General features: G+C 39.7%; 1 protein-coding gene and 1 long non-coding RNA gene across 4 annotated transcripts in view; one reads left to right on the top strand and one right to left on the bottom strand.

The window, feature by feature from the left end:
• Positions 1–17,842, bottom strand: part of HHIP (hedgehog interacting protein) — a 97,819-nt gene that overhangs the window by 15,626 nt on the left and 64,351 nt on the right. For all 3 annotated transcript variants that reach the window (XM_060778892.2, XM_060778893.2, XM_060778894.2), the window contains exons 5-10: positions 12,826–12,977; positions 7,081–7,254; positions 6,604–6,747; positions 5,253–5,374; positions 2,349–2,472; positions 323–453 (exon numbers count right to left, since the gene is read on the bottom strand). In XM_060778892.2, the coding sequence (XP_060634875.2) occupies positions 323–453; positions 2,349–2,472; positions 5,253–5,374; positions 6,604–6,747; positions 7,081–7,254; positions 12,826–12,977 (847 nt within the window). The remainder of the gene's footprint in view (positions 1–322; positions 454–2,348; positions 2,473–5,252; positions 5,375–6,603; positions 6,748–7,080; positions 7,255–12,825; positions 12,978–17,842) is intronic.
• Positions 2,968–16,152, top strand: LOC137097163 (uncharacterized). The gene is made up of 2 exons (XR_010910003.1): positions 2,968–3,123; positions 15,775–16,152. It is a non-coding gene; the product is annotated as an uncharacterized lncRNA (long non-coding RNA).

The raw sequence follows: 17,842 nt of genomic DNA, 5'->3' as shown, positions 1-17,842 counted from the left end.
GTGGAGGGGAATCCAGATCTACCAAGGCCACTACTGTAGGAGAAGCCACCACAGCTCCTACAATCTGCCCTTGTAGCAGGTCTTGATGGGTTTGTTTGAAGCTACGCTGCAAGGGCAGTGGGAAATGGTTCCGGCAGCTGCTCCTATAGCAGCAGCTCTCTCTTGCCCCCCCCCCCCTTTTTTCAAACTACTCCCTCTGTCTTTCCAGAAATCCATGCAACACCAGCTGTTCCTCTTCCCGGTTTCCCATCCCATCCCCTTCTCTGCTCCTCTTTGAGTATTTCAGTATACAAATATATTTAAATTGTTGTTATCATCTTACCTAATTCATCTTCACCAAAACCCAAAATATGTCCTGAAAAGGAACCTCTGCAAGAACCACTGTTGCCTAGACATAGTGGTTTCTCTTGCCACTGTTTGGTCACGGGACTCTGCTGCAGTGTTAAAAAATTTCTGTAAATACATAAGACAAATTATTAGACCATACCCAGTCCTTTCTAGAACAATAAATGAATTAAAAAGGAGATATCTAAACAAGAGCCCTTTACACTATACGCTATAAACCAGGAGATGGTGCAAGTTCTCACACTCCAATTTTACACAATAAGTCAGTGACATTCAGAAACACATATGTATACAAACATAATTTAGAATGGTTCTTTTGAACTTTCGTTTCTAATAACTCCAAATCTGTTTGCCCTAACCCTTCAACTTTTGCTAGATGTCCATAATTTCATTCATCAGATTGCCAGTGGTGTGGGGTTTCTGCTACTCAGTTTTAAATAACTACATTAAAAAAGTGTTTAGGTATTAAAAGGTCACTAGTAGCACTTTAAATTGGGACTAAAGATAACTATGCAAGCAACACAATTGGTCCAATATAGGCATTATATGTCCTTTGTACTTAGCCCCCATTAGAGACTGAATTCTGCATGAGTTGACATTTTTGAACCTTTTAAAAAAGCAGAGTGCATTATAATAGTCTAATCTGTATCAGAACATGGAAAAGCATTGTTTGGTTGGAATACAATTACTGCTAGTGCTGATGGCATGGAATCTGGGACTCTAAATCCAAAAAGTAAGTTTTCCAAACTCTGGTCTGCTTGTGACCAGAGAATGGGTAATAGAGGAACATAGAGTTGCAGCCAGTGAATCAACTTAAGTTGGTAAAAGATAGAACCAGACACCAAGGCCACTTGTGCCACGTTGTGTGTTGAATCTGGGGAAAATCACCAAGTAGCAGACTAGTCTTTCATCATCCAAACCAGTGGCTAAACCACACCCTCCAAAGAAAACTGGACAAATGTGACAAAGAAACATCAGTATGTGGTCAAGTTAGAAAAGTTATTAAATGAGGAAAACAGACAAGATAGGAAAAGCTGTAGCACCTGAATCTACAGGGAGAGCAAAGATGTCACCCTTTCTGCTCTCCCTCAAATGAGATGAATGCAAATCACTTTGAAATACATTCAAGTCAATTGAGGCCAAAGGGGCAAAGTGAGAGGAACAGAGAAGACTTGGGACATTTTAGAAGCAGCTGAAAAACAGAATGACAGAGGATTCATTGAGATTTTCCTTGGCAAATTGGGACAATTGGAGGATATGCTTCATCTAGTTGTAGAGAGGATATCTTCATCTAGATCAGCAGATTTTCCAGCCCACAGTATCTCTTTCTTTTGAGATGATCCTAATTTATCCCATCTCTGAACTTCCTTCACAAATTGGCTCAGGATTCCCACTATGTCTCTGGCCACCTCATCAGATGGCTGGCAGAAGGAGGCAATGGTCCGCTTTGCCTCGAGGTGTGGGGAATCTGGCATCCCACACCTTGCATTGCCCACCTAACAAGAGGGGAAGACTGGAGCATGTGTAGTGCGCACGGCTTCCCCCCATACATTGGGCAACATAGGAAGCCTCCTATGTTGCCAAGACAGAGGTGGTATGCCAGTTCAGCCCCTCTGCACCCATGGAGCCAGCTGGCTCCGTGGTTGATCAGGGCTAGATCGGCATTTGCTGCCAAATCTAGCCCCATTGTGGCACTATATGGGAAAGAAAAGTAGCACTGTATGTCATCCATGTGCTGGTGCTATATTCGGCCAGACATTTTGATTACATTTTTCAATGATTTTATGTGGATTTTGAAAAAAATAATCATGTACTGAAAATTGAATCTTTCAACATCCCTTTCCAATTCTGATCTTCCAGAAATCAAGAGAGCTAAAATAACACTATACTTCTAGAATACATCTTAGCAAAGTGACCTAGAAGGATATTATGATCAATATATACAATGTAGACATTTCAAAGCTGTTGATTTTCTGCACTTAAAAAAAAAATCAGAAATTTACCCATTGCGATCTCCAAATATGTAACTTCCATATAGTCTTTCAGACTGGCAGCCTCGGTATACAAATCCACCAACCAGTGGCCCACTACTGAATGGCTTGAATTCCAAAAGTGAAGGCTCACTCTCTAAGGAGGAACTACCACAGTATTAGATTGAATGCAATTTTATTTGTCAAAGACTTTATTTGATAAAGAGAAGAAGAATTAAAATAATTTCTATTCAATAGCAACAGTTTTGGAAAGTACTACACAGAATTTAGATTACAATAAAATTACAGTTCCTTTACCCAACAATTTTTAATGTTAGATTCTTATTCATATGTAAATTCCATCATTTTTAGTAAGACTTAATACCAGATTAGTACTTAAAGGGACTCAAGACAATCTCAAATTGCTATTAATGCTGCTTATCTTTATTGTCATATAAACATGTTATCAACAAATTAAAAAGATCTAATGTCAAGACTTTATGTTTGATTAAATGTTAAAGACACTGGATTAAATGTTAAAGATACATAACATTCTTCGCCATTAAAAGAAAACAGCCATGGTGATCTTATTCAATATGATTATCCTATATTGTAATGCAATGTACATGGAATTCTTTTAATTACAGCTCATGTTATTTTAAGTGAGTGTACTTCTGGAAGTCCTCAGGCCTATGTCTCAAGGAAAATGAAAAATGGATGTGGAAGCCGGAATGCAAATGCATGTTTCCAGAGAAGAATCATGAATAGGAAGAATCTGGAAGCGGTTTTGGAATCCACAGGGCTTTCGGTAATAAGGCATTTATTTTGATTTTATACTTTGTGAAGGTTACAGTTTGAAAGAATATGCTTATGTTTCCAATAGTACAAGCAAGCCTCCGAAATAGATGTTTTTCCATCCTCTATAGACATAGCTGTAGAAATAAGGTGTAGGAAAGGCTGTTGAGGTACTGGAAGATGAAAGCTAAATATACATTTATCTGCTGTGTTGACATCCCTTCTATGATGAGTTGCACTGGCTAGCTTATAGGACTATCTAGTCTGCATCAAGGGTGCATCTACACTGTAGAATTAATGCAGTTTGGCACTATTTTAACTGTCATGGCTCAATACTATGGAATCTTGTGATGCACCAGCAATTTTTTTTGGCAAAAAAGCTAAAACTGGTAGAAATACAACTTTCATGATTCCATAGTATTGTGCCATGGCAGTTAAAATTACTGTCACTTTGCTCTACTGTAAATGAACCCCTGGTTGGGGCTCTGGTATCTGTAAGATCTAAATAGCAAGGAGGTCTCTGGATGAAGTATCTAAAGCTTTTATAATAACATCAAAACATATTTCAAGATCAATGAAATAAAACCAAAGCTCAAAGGGGTTTTTTTTCTTCAAAAAATGAAGTTATTCTGCCACAGAAGCATTTCAGAAGAGATATGACAACCTGAAAAGACTGAAATAGAACTAATAACAACCTTGGATTCTATTTCCCAGTGTATTAATAAAGGCAAATGTCTCCCATCCTACTACAAATATTAATAAACTGAGCCATAGTAGAATTGGTTTCCAATGATAACTGTTTACGAATAATCTCTATGATTATTTTATTTAGAGTTAAACACTAATTTAATTTCCACAGTCTATGTTTTGTGTCCCATTGTCATTTGACTCTACAATTATTTTATTCTTCCCTTCATTTCTCTGATGAAGTGAATTTTAGCGTATGAATGTTTATGCCACAAAAACATTGCTAATTTTTATGGTGCCACAATACTTTCACTTGTTTTTCCCGAATGTATAATTTTAAATTAATGAGAAGTTTATTTTCCTGAACTCTAGAAATCTAGAGACCACTGCATTAATCTAAGCTCTTGGGAAGACTGTAGTTTGCAAGTTTAGGAACTGCTGTTGTGTAACCCAATCTTATTCTTTTTTAAAGCAACTAGCCACATTATTTTAATTGTGTTTTTCCTTGGATGGTAATAATTTTATGTCACAATATTGGTTCATTTGATTGATGTGACATTCAGTCAAAATTCCATTGTAACTGTGGCTTAAGAAATCTTTTCTCAAACCATATTCAGTATTGCATTTATAAACTATAGCCACAAATATGTGCATTGTTTATGAAATCTAGGACAGAGTTAGGCATACTCAAATTCCATTTATTTTTTAAGAGAACTAACTGCACATAATTCTGCACCACGCTATGATCATTGTTGGATTATTTCAAAAACTTGTATCTGTTAATATAGGATTGGAAGCCTTTAAAATGAAAGAGGCTCTCAAGGTTGACAAGACTTGATAGTTTGCACAAAAATATATCAGAACAGCCCAACTGGAAGCAACTGGATACAAATAGTTTTTGACGCATACATGTGGCAACTAAAGCATTAGCCAACCTTGTTATCTCTGCTAAATTGCTTTGAGTAATATTACCAATGGGATTGAGGTCTGTAATACCCTATGGCCTCATGAACACCCTCCCTGGACTGTACCCTAAATATCTCCTGATTTATTGATTAATTTGGCAGGATAGCATATTTTTAAAACCTGTTAATTATTTTCAGTTTATTTCTCAAGATTTTACTTTGTTGACACGTCACATCATATAAAATTACATCATCCATTTTTTCCCAAAAGGTTTAGAAAATAAATTGGAATTACTTATATGGAAAGATATGCACATAAAATTTACGTTACGTTACGCTTTGTGTAAACCTTTCAGTTAATTGGCTAATATGCCTTTAATGAGAGTTCTAGCGCTATAAAATATATCAAAATATTTTTGAGTCTGTTCTTTGGTCTCTTTTATATGTGACATGTATATCATAGTTATGGAATGTTCTACGCAGTCTCAATATTAGGTACATTTCCTGAAGACTATTCTGTACAATACTTTGTATGTTATATAGAACTTACCATAATCTTTCCCTTTAATTATCTGAAGTATTCTTGCAGAAGATCTATTCTTCCCATTAGAGTCTGAACAAAGTATTGTTAAATTAATGTTCACATCAATTGGGTGGCGATCCACAGCACACCTGTGCAGAAACATGGTAATAGAAGCAAAATTATATAGATCATCTTTAGTTACTTTGGTTTATGCATCAAAATAATGTTTTTCACCTTTATGTGCAGGCAGGTCCCTAACCAGGATTTTGATTGGGGGGGGGGGGGAGTGAGTTTGATTTCAGGGAGGGGGGCTGAAGATCTACCCTAGCAAACCTTTTGTATCATTACCCCAATACCAATATGGGATATATTGATCATGGTGATCAGATCATGATATGAATAAACATAACTGTTTAAATAATTTACCACTAAGGCCTTCTCACGGACCACCCTGAGAATTTGGGGGGGGGGACTCAAGCCCCTCAAGCCCCTCCCCCCTGGCTACATGCCTTTGCTTATGTTGTTTTTAGCTGAAAGAAAGTAAAGAGTTGTACTAGTTCCCATTAAGCTATGTTTAACATGATTTAGCTGCCTAGGTTATAATTATTTCTTTGGTTTGGCATATATTGTTAAATATGCAAGGAGACAATTTTTTTCCAGAGTTTTTTTCACTACGCCAGAAGTTATAGACAAGAATTAGATGCTGAACATTGCTATGACAATGTTCACCTCATCACTTTGTGTCAGTCCCGTCTACACTGTTATATAAAGCAGTTTGAAACTCATATACTGCAGTTCAGTGCAGTTCAATGAAGTTAAACTGCATTTTCAAACTGCATTATATGGCAGTACAGATGAGGCCTTAGGAACAGTCTATCTCTATACTGCTCCAAAACTATATGGTGTAGGGGTAGGTGGAGATCATCTTTCTTCCTTGATGTCAACCATGTTCAAAATATATACAGTAGAGTCTCGCTTATCCAACCTATGCTCATCCAACATTCTGTATTATCCAACGCAGCCTGCCTCCCACCCAGATTCACAGCTGTTTCAATAAATTGCAATGTTTTGGTGCTAAATTCATAAATATACTAATTACTACAAAACGTTACTGTGTATTGAATAGATTTTTCTTTTGATTTGTTGTAAAATATGATGTTTTGGTGCTTAATTTGTGAAATCCTAATGTAATTTGACATTTAATAGGCTTTTCCTTAATCCCTTCTTATTATCCAACATTTTCGCTTATCCAACATTCTGCCAGCCTGTTTATGTTGGATAAGAGAGACTACTGTATAAAAAAATTGCTCATGTAGAGCAATGATCTACATTGGGTTGTTATTCCAATTATTAGGTTTCCTTCATTATACCCACTTACCTGCCTGGATTGTGGAGTCCATGGGCAAAAATTTCAGGGGGTTGATTGGTGCTGTTAAAATGTGGGTTGCTTCGTGGTATGGAATAAGGCACATGGCAGAAATCTGTGTCAACATCCAGGCGCAACACAGAACCTGTAAAATCACTGAGGAAGTTGAAGGACAACACCATTAATTTCAGGAAATGTATAAAAATGTACTAAGAACAAGTACTAAAATGTTTATTTTTATGCAGTACTACAAAGATTGTTTTAAAATAGCACTACAGAGAATTTGCAATTTTGTAGAATTTAACCATGATTTTGCAAATAATGAATAAGAATAACACAGCAGCTACATTTATTTAAAAAAATATTTCCAGATCTATGACTCTGGCCTGTGACATGGGGTAGGGTACAGGATTTGCCCACATGTTTAGTAATGAATTAGATTGTGAATTTTGTATTTTTCAAAAACTTATCCGATTGTAATAACTATACCTTAGACCATCCATCTCCTCCATGTCATCTATTGTGATCATCCCGTCACCAAGGAATATGTATAAAAATCCATCAGGACCAAATAGCAGCTGTCCTCCAAGATGTTTTCTATGTAGCTCTGCAACTTCTAGAAAACCTCTTGCTGTTCTTGTATCAACTTGATGTGGATTTTTCCTGCACCACAGAAAAAGAAAACAGAACTAACTCCAGTTACATATTTCTGTTCAAATTGTGTTCCATATATTTTACATGCACCATAGCAACATTTTTACATATATATAGTATGTCAGGGATAGAATTATTTATTATTATTTATTATTTATTACTTGCACTTATTAACCGCCGCTCTCAGCCCTAGGGCGATTCGTGGCGGTGTACAACAACATAGAAAAAGACAATTTACAATAAATCAAGACAGTGACCAACATTCTACTACTACAAACATCTACTTATACTAAAAATCCGCTTCGTCATATCATGGGGACATAATCATTCTCATAGTCGTAGTCCATTCCGGTCGTCATTTCCAATAACATAGCACTCAGTTGAAAGCCATCTCGAAAAGCCATGTTTTCAGGCCCTTACGAAAGGCCAAAAGGGAGGGCGCCTGTCTAACTTCAGCAGGGAGGGAGTTCCACAGCCGGGGGGCCACCACCGAGAAGGCCCGCTCTCTCGTCCCCGCCAGACGTGCCTGTGAGGCAGGCGGGACCGAGAGAAGGGCCTCCCCAGATGATCTCAAGGTCCTCGTGGGCTCGTAGGCCGAGATGCGGTCTGCAAGGTATTTTGGGCCGGAACCGTTTAGGGCTTTGTAGGATAACACCAGCACCTTAAATTGGGCCCGGTAGCAAATCGGCAGCCAGTGGAGCTGGGACAGCAGGGGCGTTGTATGCTCCCTGCGCCCTGCTCCTGTTAACAACATGGCTGCCGCGCGCTGGACTAGCTGGAGCTTCCGGGCCGTCTTCAAGGGCAGCCCCACGTAGAGAGCGTTGCAGTAGTCGAGGCAGGATGTGACCAAAGCGTGTACCACCGTGGCCAAGTCAGGCTTCCCAAGATACGGGCGCAGCTGGCGCACGAGCCTAAGCTGTGCAAATGCTCCCCTGGTCACCGCTGAAACCTGGGGATCCAGGCTCAGCGACGAATCCAGGGTCACACCCAAGCTGCGAACCTGCGCCTTCAAGGGGAGTGCGACCCCGTCCAGCACAGGCTGTAACCCTATACCCTGCTCGGCCTTGCGACTGACCAGGAGTACCTCTGTCTTGTCTGGATTTAATTTCAGTTTGTTCACCCTCATCCAGACCATTACAGCGGCCAGGCACCGGTTCAGGACTTCGACAGCCTCCTTAGTAGCAGGTGGTAAGGAGTGACAGAGTTGGACATCATCTGCGTACAGATGACACCGCACCCCGAAACTCCGGATGATCTCACCCAGCGGCTTCATGTAGATGTTAAACAGCATGGGGGACAGGATAGAACCCTGAGGAACCCCACAGGTCAAAGGCTGTGGTGTTGAACAGGAGTCCCCCAATAACACCTTCTGGGTACGACCCTCCAGAAATGACCGGAGCCACTGCAAAGCAGTGCCCCCGAGACCCATCTCTGCAAGGCGCCCCAGAAGAATACCGTGGTCGACGGTATCGAAGGCCGCTGAGAGGTCCAGGAGCACCAACAGGGACACACTCCCCCTGTCTAGCTCCCGGCGCAGATCATCCACTAAGGCGACCAAGACCGTCTCGGTACCATGTCCCGGTCTGAAACCAGACTGTGCCGAATCCAGATAATCCGTGTCTCTCAAGAATACCTGGAGTTGTGAGGCCACCACGCTTTCCATGACTTTGCCCAAGAAGGGAAGATTGGAAACGGGCCGAAAGTTGTCGAATTTGGTGGGGTCCAATGATGGTTTCTTCAACAGCGGCTTTATAATAGCCTGTTTTAGGCTCGCTGGAATCTTGCCTTCCCGAAGGGAGGCATTAACCACCACCGTTACCCACTCGGCCAATCCCCCTCTGGCCTCCTTCAGAAGCCAGGATGGGCAGGGGTCTAGGATGGACGTGGTGGGCCTCATTCCTCCAAGTATCTTGTCCACATCCTCGGGCTTCACAAACTGAAAAGAATCCATCAAAATAGGACAAGCAGGTGCTTGTGTCACATCCACAGAGACTGCATTTAATGTGGTGTCCAGCCCAGAGCGGATCAAAGCGACTTTGTCTGCAAAGAACCGAGCAAATGCTTCACAGCGCGTGGCCGAATTGTCAGGGCTCCCACCTGAGGTAGGGGGAGTTAAAAGGCCTCTGACAATCCGAAACAGCTCCGCCGGACGGTTTTTTGCAGACGCAATAGTAGCCGCAAAGAAAGATTTCTTTGCGGCTTTTATTGCCGCGGCATATGCCCTTAGAAAGGACACAAACCGTGCTCGATTTGGCTCGCTTGGGTCCGAGCGCCACACGCTCTCTAGTTCCCTCTTCCTTCGCTTCATCGCTGCCAGCTCCTCAGTAAACCAAGGAGCTGGTTTAGCTCGGTTACTTGAGAGGGGACGTTCCAGAGCGATCCTGTCAATAGCCCTGGTCATCTTCCCATTCCAGAGAGCGACCAAGGCCTCGACATGGTCACCTACCGAGGAGGCGGGAAAATCCCCAAGAGCCATCAGGAATCCATTCGGATCCATAAGCCTCCTGGGGCGGACCATCTTAATGGGTCCTCCACCTTTGCGGAGGTTAGGGGGCGCAGTGAGCCTAAATCTGATCAGGAAGTGGTCGGTCCATGGGAACGGAGAGATAGACAACTCCTCCACACCGTCCAGACAGATGTCCTTAGAGAGCATTCTACACTATGTTGATTGCAAACATGATATTATTAGGTCAGTTTTCCTTGTTTTTTCCAGTGGAGTCCTATAGCCTCTGCTGCCAGTGTAAGTATGACAGTAGAAGGCTTTGGACAGACACTTTGCTACAAAATAAACGTTATCTAATATCCCCATAAACTTGGCAGTGTAGCCTGTAGTAGTTGCCAATAATTTAGAGTGGTCTCTCATAATCTTTTGGTCATTTCCTCTGATTTCAGAAGCTTGCTGGGTATGGGCCTCACTAATACCAGGATGGGAGATAGTCAAGTAATATGGAGGATAGACCTAAGAAAGAATACTGGAAGCTGCATCCTGGACAAAAGTAGATACATGATAGATAGATGGGTTAGGTATTATTAACTGGATGATAAGATATATCTAAAAGCCGGTGCTACAACCACCTCATCATACCTTCAGCAGCTGCTCTTGGCAGCACTCCAGTTCACCACTGGGAATTGGGAAGTCACCGCCACACACCACACTTTGCCCGGCTCCTCTGGCAGCTCTTCACACAGGGGAAAGCATGGCCCACACATGGTATGCACAACTTTTCCCATTGAAGGAATGACAACATGGGAAACTTCCTGGGTTACCAGGGTGGCGGTGGCACACCAGTTCTGATCTCCTTCACTCATTTATTTATTTATTTAAAACACTTCTATTCCACCCTTCTCACCCCGAAGGGGGACTCAGAGCGAAACACAACATATACATGGCAAATATTCAATGCCTGGGTACAATACATAAACATTAAAAAATATTCAGTTCTTGTGGGTTTTTTCGGGCTCACCTCTGAGGATGCTTGCCATAGATGCAGGTGAAACGTCAGGAGAAATGCCTCTAGAACATGGCCATATAGCCCGAAAAAACCCACAAGAACTGTGATTCCAGCCATGAAAGCCTTCGACAATACATTAAAAAACATTTATCTAAATATTAAAATACACCATTTAAATAACACAATTTAACACATGGAGCTGGCACATCATGTGTTTAGCGCTGGCAAGCTCAGTGAGTGACAGTGAGTGATCGGCAAACCACCAAATCTAGACCTGAATGATGAGGTTGTAAGACAACCGTCCAGACAGATGTCCTTAGAGAGCATTCTACACTATGTTGATTGCAAACATGATATTATTAGGTCAGTTTTCCTTGTTTTTTCCAGTGGAGTCCTATAGCCTCTGCTGCCAGTGTAAGTATGACAGTGGAGATGGTGACAATCACAGTGATGGGGAAAGGGAGAAAGACGTGGCAGCAACTATGAGAAGAACAGAAGGCTGCTGGGCTCTGTGCTGTCTGTTTCCTGGCTTCTGAGGACTCCATGGAGAAAATGAAGATTAGGAAAGATGGTTTCTACAATGTATGCAATGGGACAGGGGTGCCTCCTCCATATTGTCATGAGACCCCAGGTCTGTAAGCCAGGCATTAAGAAAACACATGGTATGGGACCACAAATCTCCTCCTCCTCCAATTACTTCATCCTCCTAATCTTTACATGAGTACAAAGAAGATAGCACCATTAATATAATACTTCCCCCATGTAATGGGGAAAGTAGCAGAGAGTGAGCTGCATACGGGATGACAAATTTGCCCTGCTGCTCTCTTACCTCCTAGATGCCAGGCTTTGCCTAATCTTTATGATGAGGCTGTTAGTTTTTGTTGCAGATTTTCCAATGACTAAGTAGTTTAACTTCAAAACACCTGTATGCCAGCAACCTGATTGTATTCTATATTATGGAAATAATATTTGAAAATATTTGAACATGTTTTCGGCCATTGAGAAACTGACAAGAAAAACCCTAGACTGACAACAGTCTTCACAGTTTGAGTTTTAATCTGTGAAAAAATTGCATGTGATTGGACTGTGCAGAAATCAATATTTTTCTACACAGGAAAGTCTTTTCTGAATGGACATAATATTTTATAGCATAAATATTAACACATGTGTAGAAAATGCTGTTTTCTGTACAGAATTAGCTGTTTTCTATGCAAATCAACTGTGTGAATTTTATGCAGAATAAATCCTCAATTACAGCATTTTCTGTGCAGAAAATAACATTTTCAATGCAGTGATTAACATTTCTTTTTCTGCATAAAACATTTTTTTCAAATAGCCCTTAAAACTGCGTTGTTTTCAAATACTTTCTTGCAGCAGAAGAAAATGGCTAAAATTCTTTATTGGTGTCCTTTAAGAATAAATTTAGTGAAGAATTATACCCCTAATTATGGAGGAGGTTGCCAAGTCATTACTATCACAGACACTTGAGATTATTGAGACAAGACCTGAGATTTAGAATCAGCCCTTTGTAATATCACAGAACATGGGCCCTGCCAGGAAGCCCCTGGAAATGCAATTAAATCTAATATTAGAAGTGCCAATTGAAGTTTCATAGAATATGCCATTCTGATAAAATAGACATAGAACACATACATACTCTTTTCAAGAGGGCATTCCCATTGTAAGATACTTCTTCCTTCCTATGAGGACCAGGGAGAAAGTTCCAGGCTCTAATATCAGGTTGTGCTATTTATTTATTTATCTATCTATCATGTCAGAAGCAAATTGAGGGTACAGTTGTAATGTATTTAAAAACTCAAATAAAGTTAAAAAAATTGGCATTAAACTAAATGTCCTTTGATGCATATATGAGCATAAGGATAATTTAGGGAGGGAACAAAATAAGATAATTTGCTCATGCTGTCAGCATCTCATGACTAGAATGCATTAGTATCACTGATGTTTTCTGAGAGGATATAGATATGACTCCCAAATCCTATATAACAGTGTGTGAAGGAGCAGAAAAACAACATTTTGAGAATTTGAAAAATAGAAGGCAAACAAGGTAAGTATTCTAAATTACACCACCCCAGGGATTTGCAGCAGAAATTGTAGTTGAAATACATACCTGGAAACGGTATATTCTACGACTCTAAGAATATGGTCATGTGGGCCAATGGCCCATCGCTCTTGGTTGGTGGTATAGGACACATAAAGCTTTCCGGTTTTTTTGTAATTGGGATGGAATGCAAGGCTTAAGAGACCTCTTTCATCTCCACCCTGCAGTCAAATGAAAAACACAAAGAATTGTGAAGTTAATTATGTTCCTCATTGTGTTTAAGAGAGAACCCCCTATTTCTTCCCCCCTCCCTTGTGAGTAATCTTTGCCTGGCTCCTTTCTTCCCTTCCTTTTTTTCTCTTCTGACTACAGCACAAAAAAGGATTATAAAACATTTCATCTGGATTGCTCCTTGAGAGCTAGGAACAGGACAATTGTTTTGTGGAGCTCTTGATACACAAGCCTCCTTACTCCACTTTTATGGAGTTGATTCCTGAATGTAATCTTTTAGAACATATGAAAACAAGCTTAAGGGCTGTGGAAAATTCTTTGCTGGATTACTATGTTGTTCGCTGTATGCGAAAGACACTGAAAAAAGAGCTCTACAATCAGCAGTCACTTAAAATCTGACTATCCAAGCCCCCAAACACAGTGCCAGCTCCCACTGTCTTGGCAATATATGCAGAATTCAGTTAAATTGCTTGTGTAATATGTAAAAGATTGTTTTGCCCTGGAGGAAGCTATATTTGTTCTCACAATGATGGTGGTCTGTTCATCATTGCTAACATATTGTAGCTTTAGTCTTCTCAACTTGGCATCATGCCTATGTGTCTGACTACAGCAACCAGAATCCCCCGGCCTCATATGGGGACTGTTTCACTGCACAAATGTATCATTTTGTGTGGAATATATAGGGCAAAACAACAATAACAACAAAACAAGAAGTGCCTAAATACCCTTCTTTCATTATTTATTTATGCTACCTTAATTTGTATAGTTATAAGTTTAGCCCTCAAGAGGCCTTTGTGGTGCAGTGGGTTAAACTGCTTAACTGCTGAACTTGCTGACTGAAAGGTCAGAGGTTCGAATCCAGGGACGAGGATGACCTCCTGTTGTTAGCTGTTCGAAAACATGCAAATGTGAGTAGATCAAGGTAATAGGGCTCCATGCAGTCATGCTGGCCACATGACCTTGGAGGTGTCTACAGACAACACTGGTTCCTTGGCTTAGAAATGGAGATGATCACCACCCTCCAGAGTTGCACACAACTAGACTTAATGGCAAGGGGAAACCTTTACCCTTACCTATGTTTAGCTATGAATTCATGCACTGTAGTAATAGAAATTCCAGAAGCAGTTTGCGGAAAAGCTTCCTTCCAAAACAGAAGGAAAGAAAGAAAGAATAAGAATAGCATAAATAGCAAAAACCACCCTCCAAATGCCTTAAAAATAAATGCATTATTGTACAATCTCCATTTTAATATACATTGATACAAGCAAGATCTCTAACCAAAAAAATGGATCTAGACCTGCTCAAATATAGAACAGGACTAGTGAAGTCAATGGGATTCAAGCCGTTTTCATCAACACAGATTGCGCCCATTTCATTGGATCTGCTCTACTATTATCCAAGATATTATATGGTTTAGTGCCATGAGTAGAAAATAGTGCAAGCAAAGTCTCAAGAGCATGTGCTCTTCTTTCTCAGTTGAGGTGAAGTAGAAACTAGCATTTAGTTTCATTGTGCCCAGTTCCTGAATCATGGCTTAAAACAAGGGTAGCCAGGCCCAAGGGCTTTACTCCATGTATTACTCCATGTATTCAAAGACTGATTTTTTTCTTTATAAAACATACATATTCTCTCTCTCTCTCTCACACACACACACACACAAGAATAGGAAATCCTCCTATAATATTTCACTACCCATACCTACAAACATGATTTCTGACATAATTTTAATATAGTCAATTCACATTAATATTGCATTACATTTATTTTTATTTTATTAAACATTGTAATGATTAAATTTACTGATTTAATTGTAAAATAAATATCAACTCCCTACATCTAAATCAAGTTAATTTTAATAATCTTGGGGATTTTAAAAATTATTTATTGGCATGACCTTGCTTAGCTGGGAGAATTACGCTCTCTAGCAACAAAACACAAGGCTGGAACTGCCGTGACCATTGCTGTATAATCCCCAATGGCCTGTGAAGACATGAAGTTGGCAAGCCAGAAAGTGCTATGATTACTGAGGAAGGCTGGTAAATTTTTCCTGCTTCCTTATTTTCTTGAAAACTCAGAGAAAAGTCTCCAATACAGCTGCAAGACTGGCTTCTGTGATGATGTCTGAAATTCATTAATTCCCTTTCTAGATTGCTTCTCTTTTCCTGGCTAGCACAGGGACTCCAGTAAAACTCATTTTATAACAGTGCTTGATTTCTTCCACGGAGGACTTTGTTTTCATTTCCGTTTCTTCTGGGTTCAGCTCCAACTAATATTAAATATTGGGCATACTTCCTGGGGCCCCTAAGAAGAACTTGCAAGTCCTTCCATGTAAGTACCGCTAGCTTAACCGGTTCTTCCCATTTTCATCTTCCTCTCCCTTATGCCGTATCAGGGCCATTATCAGAGATTATCCCCAAAACTTTCACTAAAGTTATCTGGCAGCATGAAGAGCTGCTTTTAGACCCCTAGTTTGGATTCCAGCCATAGTTCATTAACATTGTCCTTTTAATGTCCTTACAAGTACTCCCCCAATTAACAGTCTACAAGATGAAAGATCTGGTAGACCCATCTGTCCTCTTTCTCAGTTTATAAACAAAACTATCACACAGCTGCTTCCATGTTGCTTTGAGACACTGATTTCAATTTCCTTAATGAAAGTATCTTGGTTGAATATTTGAACTGTGATTACCCTGAACTTAGTATGTGGTTTCAGTGTCATTCATGCCCATATTTGTATGTTATGTTTATTTTATACACATTTCATTCATTATTTCTGTTTCCTTGTAGGTCTTTGGCTCTGCTAATTTCAAGGAAATGAACCATGAGAATTACTGAAAGAGAAGAGCTGATAAAGTCTGGGGATGTCATTCACATTAATTGCCTTAATGCAGACTTTTAGCACAATGACTCAACAACCTCTTAGGAACATGGGACAATAATGACCTTTTAATAGACTGTGGCTATCAGTACTTCAAAAAACCTTCAGTAAGAATCCATGTTAAATTTTGTAGCTTTTCTTGTATCCAAACATGTCGAGAATGCAACCAGCATTTTCTTTATAATTGGTTTATACACCAAGTAGCTTTACTGACAATTATGAGCTGAATAGATGTATACAATTGCTTTATCACGATCCCATTAAAATCCAAGTTATGCTCTGATGAAGACTGCATCTAATGGTGTTACTCTGTGAATCCAAAGTAAACAATGCCTCTTTACCAACAAACTTGTCAGGAATCAATTGTTGGCACTCAATTGCAAAGCTGCTTTCAAGAGTTTGCGATCAAGTCATAAAATCGGAGAGTGCTGATATTAAGATCATGGAGTTAGTGTTTCCATAACCAAGGAAGTTCCAAATCACTAGTGAAGACAGAAGAAAACTGATGCTTAATACATTTTATGTTGTGAAGAAAATAATTTATCGTGGTATCATAAATTGTCATAGAGTTACTGGGGACCTCATCAAACCCCCACCCCCAATTTCTATACAGTTTAAAAGCAGTCCCATGGAGCCCATTGTATGACGCAAAACTACTTTTGGCTATTCCCCATGGGACTCCATCTTAAAAATGTGTAGAAACTGAGGTTTTAAGAGTTAGGTTGCAATTGTCTTCAGAGCTCCCAATTCACAGAGAAACAGGTAAAGGCACTTATTTACACATGGGATGGGAACTATCAGATTCCCCATGTTAGGTCATTTTAGTGATATTCTGTGGGCAGTCTCAAAAAAAATATTGGATGCATTTTGGTTTCTTGTACAAGCTTTACCACCAGGTTCATTTCAAACAAACATATTGATCGTTTTGAAGAAAGAGTTTGCCAACATTTGTTGAATCACTTTTCGTTCTTGTAGTGTAGAACCTATTCCTATTCCTTCCATGCTATTTCTTCCTCTGATACCAAATTTTCTGTTAAAGAAGCAATGCCCAGGAACATACCTACTTCATTAACTGTGGTATACCTGTACTACATTTTGTTTATTAGTGTCGAGTTCAGACATGTCAACCTGTCAGAACTTTTATTCAAACAGTATATTTCAGCAAATCAGCCCAGATTCCATCAAAGTGTAAGGAAAATAAATATACATAATGTTTTTTAAAATTCTTAGTGCAAGACAATGATATGCTGAAACTGTTGCAAACAATAAAGTGTCATGTATGTAAACATACAGTCACACTGACTAAAAATCCACTGTCTATTAAAGTTTTTATTAGGAGAAACGACTGTGTGTGCCAGACATAGCAAGTTCTGATGTAAAGCATATCAGCGAGGAACAAATTGTGAAGAAGGTTAAGTCATGAAAAGGCTGACAGAAGTGTCTTGCAGGAGGCTCTGACCCTGAAGGGGATCTTAAAGGGACAGGGCAATGGAGGCTTCAAATGCAAAGAAGCTGTCTAGATTGACCTCCCAAAAACTGTATATAAAATATTAATCCCTCCAACTAAAAAGGGTTCAACTAGGAGCAAAGAGTGAGGGTCTTCATGGGGAATAACAATATCCCATCACATGATTTAATTTATTCTATGGACTGCTAAGATATGTAATTCTTAGGACTACAACATTTTCTGGTCAAATATGCCTGATCATTCAGATCATCTTCACTGGGCCTTCTATGGACAATCCTCTCATTAGATATGAAGTGGAGGCTATTAAGGAGAAGACTCTGTCTAGAGAATCAAACAAGCATAGAAGAATTGAACAGGTACAAGGGTCATCAGGTCCACATCCCTGCTAGGCAGGAAAACACAATTACAGCTCTCCTGAAAGTTGCTCATCTAACTTCTCTTTAAAGATTTCCTTAAAGAAGAGTCAACAATTTTCTAAGAAAGTTTATTCCATTGTCAGAAAGAGTGAA

This window comes from Anolis sagrei, chromosome 5 (assembly GCF_037176765.1).
Source record: "Anolis sagrei isolate rAnoSag1 chromosome 5, rAnoSag1.mat, whole genome shotgun sequence".
Taxonomy (NCBI): Eukaryota; Metazoa; Chordata; class Lepidosauria; order Squamata; family Dactyloidae; genus Anolis; species Anolis sagrei.
This window is presented reverse-complemented; position numbering and strand designations above follow the sequence as displayed.